The 14,418-nt window shown below is 40.4% G+C and overlaps 1 protein-coding gene across 3 annotated transcripts in view; it reads left to right on the top strand.

Annotated features, from left to right (window-relative positions):
• CDK17 (cyclin dependent kinase 17) overlaps positions 1-14,418 on the top strand; it is a 179,033-nt gene that overhangs the window by 69,571 nt on the left and 95,044 nt on the right. For all 3 annotated transcript variants that reach the window (XM_050935544.1, XM_050935541.1, XM_050935542.1), the window contains one exon: positions 9,071-9,219. In XM_050935544.1, coding sequence (XP_050791501.1) covers positions 9,102-9,219 — 118 coding nt within the window. In that variant the 5' untranslated portion in view covers positions 9,071-9,101. The remainder of the gene's footprint in view (positions 1-9,070; positions 9,220-14,418) is intronic.

The raw sequence follows: 14,418 nt of genomic DNA, 5'->3' as shown, positions 1-14,418 counted from the left end.
GTGCAGATTCTTCTTACAGTTGGTAAGGGCTCCAGGGAAAAGAATCAGCAGTTTTGTTGCATCTAGTCATAGCTATTCATTCCAGATAGGTAACTGTAAAGTAACTTAGTTTTAGATTTAAATCAGATCTTCTTTGTTTCCTGAATAAAGAAGTGCTTACCTTTTTTAATTAGGGGAAATTAGAAATGTCATTTAGCAGCCAAAGTTCTCCATTAATATTTTTGTTTTAGACTGAGTGTATCTGTTCTCTTGACTACTCCTCAAATTATTGTAGACTTTGAGACCCATGTTGCATATTGTGGTTGTGTTGGATTGTATTTTTGAATTATTCTCTGAACCCTCATTTCCTCCTCCCCAAGACTAATAGATGTCTTCTATTCAGGTAGGCAGCAATGAGGAATCAGCTAAAGAATGTTGGCATCTCTGGCTCTTAGCTGGTGGTCGCTCCCTCCCACCCCGTCTCCTTCATTGATTGCCAGCAATGCAAAATGTCTTTCTCCATAATAATAGTGGCAGGTTTTTTATTTTAATAATTGAATTCCCATGGAAGGAAGAAGTGACTGAAGAACAGTTCCCCCCGCTTGCCCGCGCCAACCCACTTTAATGCTGTCTATTGGTTTAAATTGTTCTGGTACAACTGGTGAATCCTACTCATCTGCACTATTACTACTTAACTTGTGGTCTTATGAATAGCATTCCAGGGTAATTACAAGGTAATGATTGTGGTTCCTGTGTTCTAGAGCAAGGAGAGGGGACAATATCCTGACTAACTGATTGGCTAGTCTGACCTCTATCCTTTCAGATGCCCCAATATTTTGTGGAAAAAATTGTATATATTCTTAAATCTGTGCAGGATCAGAGCCCATTGTGGTATCCTGTTTCCATGTAGAGGCATCTTTTATGCTTAGTTTTTGCCCACATGGAAAATCAGAGAGAACTTATCTGGCTGTCAGACTGCCTTAGGTAGAGTGTTACCTACATAGGCTGTTCTTTAGATTCACTCACAGACTTTTTGTGCTTTTTGAGAAGAGCACAGTTTGGGACATATAGGCTTCAAAGAAGACATTAGTACAGTGAACTAAAATCACACACATCTAGTCTGTCCTTTCCCATGAGGGAAAAATTTAGGTCCATCGTTTTGGAAAGGAAAAAATAAGCACAGAAATGCACATAGTTCCAGACCTCTTTTTATTCAATAAGCAAGTCCTGAACAGGAAGTATAAATGCTCTCAATGGAATGTTCTTTTCATTCGTTTTCTGAAAATGAGAATTTCCTGTCCTTGAATGCAAGGTATTAACATCAGTTGAAACAGTGAGTCACTATCCAAGTTTCCCCATACTGCTCTAACGAAGTTCCTTAGTCGTGGCCTGCAAAACTCCTGCTTTTCTAGTCACGGGTCCTCTTGAGCAGAAATTGTGAAGTGGTCAGACCTGTGATGTGGTTTTGCTGTGTGTACAAATTTAGACCAGGGTAAGAGGCAAAATACTTTAAAAAACTTCTGACATAATTGGGCTGGGTTTGTGCAGTGGTCCAGTATCTTCTTCCCCTCCAACACCCTCCACTGCTGGACTGCTGGCACTTTCTATCCGTACTGTTGTCATTCCTGGACAGGATCATCTTTCCTTCCTCTGCTCCCTACCGCATTGTCCCTGAAGAGGCTCTGCTTGTCACTGATTCTGTGCTGCATCTGGCCTTCTCAAACTTCTGGGCTCAAGTCCCAAAGATCCTGTCTTAATCCATGTCTGAATGTACTTAGCACAGTGTGCCATCTAGTCTCTCTGTGTTCACTTAAGAAGATATGTATGGTTTCCTTTTGTGAATGTGTTCTCCCACCACCGCCACCCGCCTCCATCTGATTCTACCCTTTTGTTTAGAATGTTGCATATCAATAGGCAAGAAGGAGAGTGATTCAGCTTAAACGGATAGTTTAAAAGTCATGTTGTTAATAACGTTATTAAAAACATTAGAGATTATTACCGTGACATGATTTTTAAAATCCTATTTTACTTTACTTTTTGCATATCCCTCAGTTTAGACGATGAGTATCAATTAAATGTTTCACCTTTTCACTGGGTTTTCCTGTTTTATGTATTCTCCTCTATTGCTGGGTGACAGATCCATACAAGTGAGGATAAATATATGCACAACAAGGGGAGTAAGGGCCTATTGTGCACATATCTGTAAGCAGCTACAGCTAAATGATTGTCCTAGTCATAACTGCTGCTGTTGTCTCTCTTGCTGCCTCTTTCTGCACAGGAGTTCCCTCCTTATCCCCCACCCCTAGCAACTGAGCCTCCCTCACCCAAATCCAACTCTGTGACCAGCCCATCAGAGCAGAACAGCAAAACAAAATGCCAAAATGGCTTAGCAGTCCATCACCCCTGGAAGTTGGTGCTCAGGGGCACCCTTAGAACCGGCCCTAAATACAAGTATCCATCCCACGCACCTGCCCTTGTCCCTTCTCCCTGGCACTGTTTCCTGCTGTTCAGTTATGTGAAGCAGATTGAGTTTGGGGAGTTCTGCACATGTTGCTCTTCCATCCTTGTTCCTTTCCTGTTTCTGTGAAAGGGACAAGGGATAGAGAAACTTGCTGCCTTTTGTCCTGGGTCCTATATTAAGGGCTTGATGGGTGGGGTATCTCTAAGCCCCTGTTGTCCATGCTTCTAACTCTTAAGGCTTATGTGGAAGAGGCTGGGGCAACTCCACTTCTAGCTTACTTCTACTCCCTGCTCCCACGGGAGAAACTGAAGGCAGGATCAGGAGGTTGGGAAATGTTTCTTCAGCCTTTACTTCATTTCAAACAAAGCCTTTACTTCAGCCTTTATAGACTGACCTCTGTTTCTTGCTGCTGTTTGCTTTGGCAGAGGTGGATGGTTCCATTCCTCTTCTGATATCAACATTAGTGATTGTGAGAGTTTACTACTACTTCCTGCTTTGTTGTGGACTGTTCAAAATTTTTATTTGGTCTTATTGGGGATGGGGGGCTTCTCCTTACCTTCCTTGCTGAGTGTCTTCTGCCTTCTCTCCAAGTCCAGCTGGGGGGCTGTCTGTTGAATGCTTTCTGTCTTATTGCTTCTGAAGGACCAAAGGACTAGGCTGCCTCCAATATTGCAAGGTGCTCTGGGCCTCTGCAAAGATCTTGGGGAGATAAAACGGACTTCCACATACCACTCACTCTGCCGAGCTCCCAGCACTCCCCAGTACTGTGCAGACCCCTAATGTAGAAGAATAGCAGCTACTCTACTGTACTGTCATTGTTAGGATGAGAAAGCACATGAGTTCTCCCCAGGGTGGGAACCATGTGTCATACTCACGCTTCAGATAGGTTAGTGGCAGACACCACTAATTTGGCTGACAGAATCTATCCTCCCTACTTACATGCACAGTATATATCACTTGAAAGCTTATTGTGGCTACTTTAAGATGACACGAATGTGGAGCTGTCAAGTGGTACTGTTACCATAGAAATAGGGATAAACAATTACACCATCAACATGTTAAAATGACCACTTTGTAATATTTGCATTTTTCTCTTTGTTCAGTGATTCTATATATTATTTCAAGACATAAAATTGTATTTCTTTGTGACCTTAAAGCATCACAACAACAACCTAAAGGGTAAAACAAAATCTAATAATTTTGTACCAGTGTCACTGAAATGTAATAACACTAGTGACATTTCTAGTCAACATCATAATCATCCTCTTATTCATCATTACGATCTCTGTCAAGAGGGCATGGGTTATCACAGTTTTCATTGCCTTGACATGTGCACAGTTTTCTGCAGGGAAGATTGTTCTGACTACAGGCACAGTTGACTGTGTAGTGACCCCTATTGGTACAAGGCAGATAAGGTCTTGTAGAAGCTCAGATGCCATAGGGCCTTTGAATGCAGGAAGTATTTCATCCACATTTTTCTATCCATCTTGCAATGGTTATCCAGTATATTATTTATCAATGTGCAAAGACATCAAAATCTTTGTTTGCCAAGATGCTCTTTTGACATACTCTTCCAAACTGTCCTCACACGATGGGAGTTTGGCCAATGACTTGTCCTTTTTGATGGCTAGATTGAGATGCAAGCAATTCTGGTTTCTTTGGGTATATCTACACTGCAGTTAGACACCCACGGCTGGCCCATGTCAGCTGACTCAGGCTAAGGGGATGTTCGAATGCAGTGTTGATGTTTGGGCTCGAGCTAACCCTCCCACTTCTCAGGATCCTAGAGCTCAGGTTCCAGACGGAGCCTGAATGTCTACACTGCAATTAAACAGCCTCTTAGCTTAAGTCAGCTGGCATGGTCCAGCCTCAAGTGTCTAGTTGCAGTCTAGACATACCCTTTGGGTCTTCTTTTCTTTCTCGCTCTGGTCATACAACATTGCTATCAACTTCTTTGCTGCAGAAATTTTGTCTGTTACTCTCTCCCAATTTGGGAAGATCTCTGAAGTGGTAAGTTCCCTTTGTTTTGACAACATTAAACTCAATTTTTTCCCCCAGTACCAAATAGAGATGACACAGTTGCATCCTGTTAACACATGCAAGTCAGTAAGTATGTTACAGAAGTCAGGGATGAGCACATCACAAATTGCATGCACAGGTATGAAGCTACGCTTCTCAGTTGTGCTGGTAATGGTGCCTGTTTTGATCCACATGTCATCTGTGTGTTCCATTTTTGGAAAGTAGTGAACAGCAACGACCAAAGTATCTGTATTGGGTGACCTAATTCCTATGATTACTTAGACACCAAGAGACCCAAATGCCATGTTGGTACATGCAGCATGCACAAACATGCTTGGATCTGCTTCTCTTGAGTACTGTATAAGTCTTTGGTTCTTCAGCACCTCTGCTGGTAATAGACTTTGTCACTTCACCATTGAAAACACCTCCAGCAAGAAAGTATGTTTGTGCTGGGTGTGCTCCTACACTCTCAGATGCATTTTGAACCATACACTCACAGAGGAGTTTTACAAGTCATTGCTTGTTGGATGTCACATTTAGAAACTTTTTCCTTGGAGAGAGAGTGTGTCCACCAAACATTTAATATTTCTTGCATCCAACCTTAGATCCTGTCTGTTGCTGTCTTTCTGCACTTTTCACAGAGTTACTGTTGTCATATTTGTCAAGACTTCAGTTACAGAATTAGCTTTCTCATATCATTTTAGGACCTGCCTCAAGTGCTCATCAGCCAGTTCATTCAATGTATGGAATTTGTCTCCAGCCATCATTTCTGATGTACACTGTGGTTTTTTTTTTTTTGTTTGTTTTTTGCATGCTCTTAATTCCTGGATTCTTTCATCTTGAGCTTCCATCTGTTGCCCTAATTCAGCTTTGTCTGTTCTTCTCATTGTTCCACCAGCATGGAAGAGGGAATTAGGAATGGGATCTATTGAATGACTGAGAACAATTGCCACTGACACATCCTTTCTGCACCAAGTCTGAACCACGGCCCTCACAAGCTGCAGCCTTAACTGAAAACAGCTTAAGTGCTCCTGATTCCAGCACCCAGATCCCAATGGGGTCCAAACCCTAAATAACTCTGTTTTCCCCTGTATAAAGCTTATACAGGGTAAACTCATAAATTGTTCACCCTCTATAACACTGATAGAGAGAGATGCCCAGCTGTTTGCTCTCCCAGGAATTAATTACTTGCTCTGGGTTAATTAATAAGGAAAATGTGATTTTTATTAAATATAAAAATTAGGATTTAGGTGGTTCCAAGTAATAACAGACAGAACAAAGTAAGTTGCCAAGCAAAATTAAATAAAACACGCAAGTCTAAGCCTGATACAGTAGGAAACTAAATGCAGGTAAATCTCACCCTCAGAGATGTTCCAATAAGCTTCTTTTACAGACTAGACTTCCTCCTAGTCTGGGTCCAACAATCACTCAGACCCCCGTAGTTACGATCTTTTGTTCCAGTTTCTTTCAGGCATCTCTTTGGAGTGGGAGGCTGTCTCTTGAGCCAGCTGAAAACAAAATGGAGAGGTTTCCAGGGGCTCATATAGTCTTTCTTTTGTAGGTGGAAACTCCTCTGTTCTCCTGTGTAAAATCTCTTCAACAAGATGGAGTTTTGCAGTCACCTGGGCTATTGTTTGCATGTTAGTTTGAACGTTCCCAGAAAAGCTTAGATGTGGATTGACATCTCCCATAGTTCATTGTTAGTTAAGTACTCCCGATTACTTGAATAACCCCTTCACACTATGTTGACCGAATCTGCCTTATTTGCTTCCTACAGCAAATACTGTAAACACAAGCATAGAGCCAACACTCATGACTTAAGAAATAAAAATGATACATGCATACAAATAGGATGAATACATTCAGTAGAATATAACCTTTGCAAAGATATGTTACAGGGCATATCTAGCATAAAGCATACTCCAGTTATGTCACATTTACACTCATAAGCATACCCCCATAAAGCATTATGGGGTGCAACGTCACATAGGTAATTACAATTTAAAACTTTCTACCATGTAGACTACATGCTACATTATATGTACAACAACTTACAGATGTAGAGGCATTACATTAGGAATTCACATACGTTTATAGTGTTGTAAGCAAGACACGACAAGTAATTCTTCTGCTCTACTCTGTGCTGATTATGCCTCAACTGGTGCATAGTGACCAGTTCTGGGCACCACATTTCAGGAAAGATTTGGAGAAATCGGAGAGAGTCCAGAGAAGAGCAACAAAAATTATTAAAGGTCTAGAAAACATGACCTACGAGGGAAGATTGAAAAAATTGGGGTTTGCTTAGTCTGGAAAAGAGAAGACTGAGAGGGGACATGGTAACAGTTTTCAAGTATGTAAAAGGTTGTTACAAAGAGAAGGAGAATTTTTTTCCCCCTAATGTATGAGGATAGGATGAGAAGCAATGGGCTTAAATTGCAGCAAGGGAGGTTTAGGTTGGACATTAGGAAAAACTTCCCAACTGTCAGAGTGGTTAAACACTGTAATAAATTGCCTAGGGAGGTTGTGGAATCTCCATCATTGGAGATTTTTAAGAGCAGGTTAGACAAACATCTGTCAGGGATGGTCTAGATAATGCTTAGTCCTGTCAGGAGTGCAGGAGACTGGACTAGATGACCTCTCAGGGTCCCTTCCAATCCTATGATTCTGTGATAGCTGTCAGTTCTGCAGAACAAATTATGCCCGGTAATCTACTGCCACTTCTGCACAATCTTCAATATGAGAATGATCTGGTCAGCAAATTTTAGTTGAAAATATAGAAAAGTATTATCACTGGGAGATGCTTGGACAATTATGAACATGCAACGTGAAAACATTTTTTGTTAACATATTGCAAATTGTTGATATTTGTCGTTTTTGCCACATGCTAAACAGCTCATCATTTCTGGAAAAAATACTAGCCCATGCAACACCAAATCTTTTAATACGTTGTCGTTTGGTATCTTTGACTGATAAACACCACATTAAGATGTTGAAATTAATTTTAAGTATAAACTGTAATCAGAGTCATGTTGAGGTGTTTCTGCACAAAAAATGACACTTTCTCATTTTGGGTACCATTGTGTCTCCTCGGTTGTTGGCTTACCGTACCACTTGATAGTCCCACAACCTACCTCATCTAAATGTACATAAAATAAGCTTTCAGATGATAGATGATATGGGTGTGTGTAGGGTGGGCACACTAAACTCCAAAAATTTGGTCCTTTCTGGAGAATTGTTGCACCTCCAAGATGGGAAGTGCGAAACTGACCTTCAACAGAACAGCAATTCTGACTGTCTACAGAGTATGTCCAAATACACGAAGGAAACATACTGAAAAAGAGAAAAATAACATTTTCTCAGTTTTTTTAATATTTGTAGGTACTTGTGTCATTTCTAAATTTAAAAAATAAATGTCATATGGAAATGTGATTAAATTGACGTTTTTTAAAATTTCTCATTGGAATTTTAAAAAACAAAAAAAATCAATTTATTTTGTGGAAACTTGTTTTTAAACTTTGGTTCAAATTTAAGGAGTGTTCTTTTAATAAATATAAATCCAATGTTTATTCTCTAACTTGTTTTAATTTTTCACAGTAAATTATAGGCCCGGATCTTATTTTGGGATCTGCAAATGCAGAGTCAATGTAATTGATTTAAAATCTGCCCAAAATAATAAATAAATAAATAAATAGTTTTAATAAAACCAAAGACTAAAAAAAAGTCTTCATAAATAATAAAAATGCAAAGATTTTTTTAAAAGGAGACCTCAATTTAAAAATCACATTTTCACAATAGTAGTAACACATACGACTATTAAAGTGAAAGAAATTAGAGAAAAAATGTTATTTTCTCTGATGTTAGCTTGTTCAGTTCTTCATTTGTCTTCACTGGGTCTCAGCATGGACACCAGGATCCGTACTAGTGGATCCTGATGCAGGATCAGGACCCTAGTAAGATACTGGTATAAACACAAATCCAGTGTAGTGTGCAAATTACATGGAAACTAATATGGGATGTTTTAAAGATGCAATGTATTTGTGTAAAAATCACCTATCTTGTAAAACTATAATCTGCAGCTCTCTTCATCAATTATTTATTTTCACATATATAGCTTGCTATATCTATTTAGAAATTGTCTTCAGTATTAATTTGGTGCATTATATACAGTAAAATAAATAGTGCCTTAACTTGTAAAATTACTAGCTAACCATTTTAGTAGTAGTTTTCTGAACATATTTCTAACTCACAAATTCTTAAAATGGCGTACAAATTCCTTGATACAATTTTTTGTATATAGGCTATGTAGTAAGAATGGTTAAGTGCTAGAAATGAGTATTTGTCTTGATTTCAAAACCTAAAATGTGGATTTCTGTGTTTTAGATTCCAGTAAAAAAAGGCTTCATAAAGCCAAAAGATCATGTGTATACAAGTAAACCATCTGCAATATTTCCCACATTTTATTTATTTCATTTATTTATCTATTTTGCAACTCAAGTTTTTGTTTGTTTTTTGGATTGTAGCAGTGTGCGCAATAACTCAATTCTACTAATATCCTATGTTTTTTATATAATATAATAATGGAATTCCACTCCCTCCTTTTTTTTTGTACAGGCTTCCTTAAGCCAGATTGATCACTGATAGAATGAAAAAGTTTAAGAGGAGACTTTCCCTAACCTTGCGTGGAAGCCAGACCATTGATGAATCACTGTCTGAGCTGGCAGAACAAATGACAATTGAAGAAAACAGCAGCAAAGATAACGGTAAGTATGTTACTCCCCTCTTCTTTTTAATTAAAAGGATTCTGTCAAACACTAAAGTATTTTTTTAAATAACATATTCCATTGTTTATAATATTTTAGAAGCTTGATAAATTTTCTTTCCTTTCCATTTTGGCCAACATTAGGACTTTTTACCCTTTTCGGTTTGCACATTATATAACTTGCCTAATATAACAGATGAACTGAAATATGTTATCAAAAATTACATAATAATTTTTTTAATGTGCTGAATGTCCCAGATAGCAAGTGGTACAGAGACAATTTTCAGTACATATCTAATTTTAAACCATTTAAAATAATTATTTTTGGTCTCCAGCAATTTTTCAAACTGCTTTAAGTCACTCTGACTTCTCAGAATAATTATTCAGTGATTTGCAGTGTGTTATTGTAGCCATGTTGGTCCCAGAAGATTAGAGGTGCAAGGTGAATGAGGTAATACCTTTTACTGGACCAGCTTCTATTGGTGAGAAAGACAAGCTTTTGAGCTCCACAGAGCTCTTCCTCAGGTCTGGGAAAGGTGTTCAGAGTGTCACAGTTAAATACAAGGTGGAACAGATTGTTAACGTCAGTGGTAAACACATTCAAGGTGAAGTGGCACATTAACACCCCTGGAGTCATAGGTAAGGCTTCGTTTTAGTCACGGGTATTTTTAGTAAAAGTCATGGACAGGTCACAAGCAGTAAACAATAATTCACAGCACATGACTGTCCATGACTTGTGCTTGACTAAATCTTTGGGCGAGGAGACGGCCTGGGGGTGCTGAAGGTGCTTGGGGTGGGAGCAGGGGCACCGAGAGTGCTTGGAGGCGGGGGCTTGGCAGCATGCAGCCTGGGACCCTGCTGGTGCTGGGGGGGGGAGGTTTAGCGGGGCTGACAGGCTTCCCAAAAATAGGGACATGTCCTTCAGCTCCTAAGTGGAGTTGTGGCCAGGGGGCTCCGTGTGCTGCCCTTGAGCGCTGGCCCCACAGCTCCCATTGGCTGGGAACCAAGACTGCCTCAGCAGTGGCCAGTGCAGCTGGTCCACGGGCTGCCCGAGCTGCTCAGGTGGCCCCCGGCCAGCCACACTGGCTGCTGCAGAAGTCCCGGAAAATCATGGAATCCGTGACAGACTCACATCTTTAGACATAGGACAAAAAAAGGGGTTAGCAAGTTACAGATCGTTGTAATAAGTCGTCAGTCCAGTATCTTTATTAAGACCGTGATTTTTAATGTCTAGCAAAGTTATGAATTTAAGTTCTCAGGCTCTTCTTGTGAAGGCGTGCAGGATGAAGATTGAGAATTCAGATATAGAGTGATCGTTATGTGAAAAAGATTTATTCAGGGATGTTACAGATACCAGAACTTGAGTGGTGCAATTAAAACTGCTGAGTACCATATCCAATCCTCCATGGGACTACTCCATTGTGCCAGCAGAGCTCCTAGTTATCTGTATATCTCTGAACAGTGCATTCAGGAGCTAGCCAGGTAGGGTTAATGTGACTGAAAAGCATGTGCACAGCCCCAGGTAGGGAGAAGAATAACTCTCTGATCCTACAAGCATCTTGGCCACTGTGAGGGCTTCACTATTGTAACCTTTTGTCTGCTCCTAGCTGCTTGCAGTAGTGACCAGAAGAGATTATTTTTCTTTACTCTGCTATCCCAACCTCTGTGGTTCAAGTCCTTCTCTCCAGTGATTAGCTCCACTGTCTGCCTCTGCTGACACTCAGGCCTTGGCTACACTGGCACTTTACAGCGCTGCAACTTTCGTGCTCAGGGGTGTGAAAGAACACCCCCCTGAGTGCTGCAAGATACAGCGCTGTAAAGCCTCAGTGTAATCAGTGCTGCAGTGCTGGGAGCGTGGCTCCCAGCGCTGCAAGCTACACCCACAGAGGATGTGGTTTACGTGCAGCGCTGGGAGAGCTCTCGCTGGTGCTCCGACCACACGCACACTTCAAAGCGCTGCCACAGCAACGCTTTGAAATTTCAAGTGTAGCCATACCCTCAGTTTTCTCAAGCAGCAGCAGCAGAGTAATTGGTATGATTTTTGTTGGTTTCATGGCCACTCCAAGTTTCTGAACAGTACCAGTGAAAACTTACAAAAATGTGAAATCTTAATAGCAGCAGAGGCTATGCAGACGTTTAGGCCCATGCACATTACAAAGGGCTCCTCTTTAGGAAAGAGAGCTTTCTGTCCCCCACCCTCCATTTAACCTTGCATTGTGAGCCACTATTCTGCCCCCTCCCCAAAGCAGTTCATACCCAACACTTTGGAAAAATCAAATTTAACTGGCTGAGTTTTTATCTGTGTCTACACAGCAGCTTTTTTCTAGCACAATTATTTTGTGTCCAATTTAGCACTTTGCCTAACCTTTTAAGGGAGTGCATTCTGGGAAATCCTGGGTAGTTATCCAACAGTATCTCACCTGCAGCTGTCTCTGTTAATGGCTGTGTTTTCTCAGAGCTTTGTATGCTTGTGAAATAACTCCATATAGTGTACATGAACTTTAAAGGAATACTTTCAAGTTTGTTTGGCAGATGCTTGTCTTACCTTTATGTAATTTTTTGAATGTTGTAACTTTGGTCTAATGAAAATCAATGGTTTCATGCCTGAGAACTCGTGTGAAAATACATCTCTGTGTATGAGCTTCATTTGCCTATTGAACCTGTGTGCTCTGCTTCTGTATGAAGGCGTTTGTAAAATGGATTAAAACGACTCCTGCTCACTGAAGCATGCTTGCAGGAGCAGAATTCTCATGTTAATTTCACTTTACAAGCACTTCCAAATGTGAGTAGAGCCAACATGTCTTGTTGGGAAGAAGAAACAAATTGAAACAGAAGGGAAGAAAGAACACTGTGTATGTTAGACAGTGTGTGGGAAGGAGAAACCATACAGAACAGTTTGGGAGTAGGGGTGTGGAGTAAGCAATAGCACAGGAGGGATATTTTAGACTATAATAAAACCATCTTGAATATGTTGTAAAGCACAAGGCATGAGTTACAGAGTATTTAGCCTGACAAACATCATTATTCAAGATAGCCTACATTCTAGAACAGTGGTTCTCAAACTTTTGTACGGGTGACCCCTTTCACACAGCAAACCTCTGAGTATGATTTCTCTTCTCTTCCCTTCCCTTATAAATTAAAAACACTTTTTTATATATTGAACACCATTATAAATGCTGGAGGCAAAGTGGTGTTTAGGGTGGAGGCTGACAACTCAAAACCCCCCATGTAATAACTTCACGACCCCTGAGGGGTCCCAACCCCCAGTTTGAGAACCCCTGTTTTAGAGTATGTTGTGTTGATATTTATATTATATTTTAGTTTTATGTTTTTAGCCTTCTACTGACATTTTATTTTACATGTGGCAACCATATTAAGACCACAATAAGTCTGTGTATAAAGAAGTTATCTTAAAATGAAACAAGACTTTGAAATGTTCATATACCCCTATGTAGCTTCTCCTTGCATACAGAAGGAATCAAAAATAGCAGCTAGGAATTCCCTCTTATACTTAAAATAATTTGAAATGAAAACAAACTTCTTATAACTTCAAAGGCAACTGTGAGGATTTTTCTTAGAAATTAGAAGTCTGAGCTGACAGTTGTAGTGTAATAGATGCATATAAACACCCATTATTAGTTCCCTCTTAGAGTAGTAATTAGCCATCAAGATCCTGCCTCTGCAAACACTTCTGCATGTACTTAATTTTACAACTGTGAGTAGTAACTGGAGCATTGGGGTAGTAAAGTTAAACACATGCATAAGTATTTGCAGGATCCTGGCCTACGGTGGCACTATTATTGAAAGCAGATAAAATAGTTCAATATGTCAAGCCACTTACATTTGTTGATCTCTAATTACTCTCGCCCCTCGCTCCACCGATATGGTCACAAGGTGCCCGTTATCTACCGGGTAATGAGCATTGGGATAGGGCGGAGGCTCGATCACTGGATGTCCCCGGGAGGGGTGACAAGTGCCCTGAAGGTAGCAATGGGGATAACGCAAACAATGAGTCGTGGGGTTAAAATTGAGGGTTTATTGAATGGGTCACAAGTGAGGACGAGGAACAACTTAATACTAGTTACAACTTGGGCCTACAATATAATACTAGAACAAATAATAAAAATACTGCAATTACAAACAGAAGCTGACCCTGGTACCGCTCTAAGTCCCAGTAGTTATTCAGATCCTTCCAAGGGTTAGTAAAGGTGCTATTGGTGCTATTATTAAGCATAAATGCAATTACACGTCTAAGTAAAAAAAATGCAGTAAGACAGTTAAAGATTGCCGTGAGACTCCGGCCAATCCCCCTTGCGTTCAAGGTTTCCTGGTTAGTGGGTTTCCCCTCGCAGGAGCCTTGGGGCGGCTAGAATCGGCTTTCGTCTCCGGCTTACAACAGACGATTACAGGCTCAGTTAGTTAGCAGAATTAGCAGCTAGGCATACTTACACACACAAACCACAAAAGTTTCATCACCACCGGCAAACGGGTAGGCTTCTGAGAACATGGAGCCGAGGGAGACCTCGAGTTGATCAGGCTCGGTTACGGGTACAGGTTTCTGCGTTTCTCCCTGCCCACCGCTTGCACGGTGGGCAATTTATAAGGGTAATGACGTGTTCAGCTTTTTGGCCAGGTTTCTCCTAATTAGGAGATTTACAGATGTCTCGTTACCACCCTCATGGGGAGGGGCTGTCAGGAACTGGCTGACCACAAAATTTGCCTAGGCCCAACGGTTACTTTCGGGGAAATGCTTCTTGTTTGAGAGTACGTGTATGCTCGTTTCCTGAACATGGAAGCCAGGGCAAACACTGCCTAGGGCTGTGACACTAACATAGGCACTAACAACATTAAAAACTTGCTTGTTTTTGTTTAGCATAGGAAATTTTCTGGTATGGAATGATATTCCTCATGGATTGTTACTAAAATATTAGTATTAAGAGATTTGTTGATGTGTTTGTAAGCATGCATGGTGTAGCTGTCTTTAAAAATAAACTAAAAGCAATCTTTGGAGCTTCTGGGATAAAAAGTTGGCTACAAAATCCTCTTTCTATCTCTCATTAAAGAGCAGATTGTTATACACTTTAAAAATGCTTACATTCGTTTTCAAGTTTTAACCATTTTTCGTGTGTTTGACTTTCAAGTTTTTGCTATTTGCATACTCAGTTAATTGGACTGTATAGGTATACTTTGGTGGTTCCTT

This window comes from Gopherus flavomarginatus, chromosome 1 (assembly GCF_025201925.1).
Source record: "Gopherus flavomarginatus isolate rGopFla2 chromosome 1, rGopFla2.mat.asm, whole genome shotgun sequence".
NCBI classification, from domain to species: Eukaryota; Metazoa; Chordata; order Testudines; family Testudinidae; genus Gopherus; species Gopherus flavomarginatus.
Note: the sequence above shows the minus strand (reverse complement) of the source record. Positions and strands in the feature narration are given on the sequence as shown.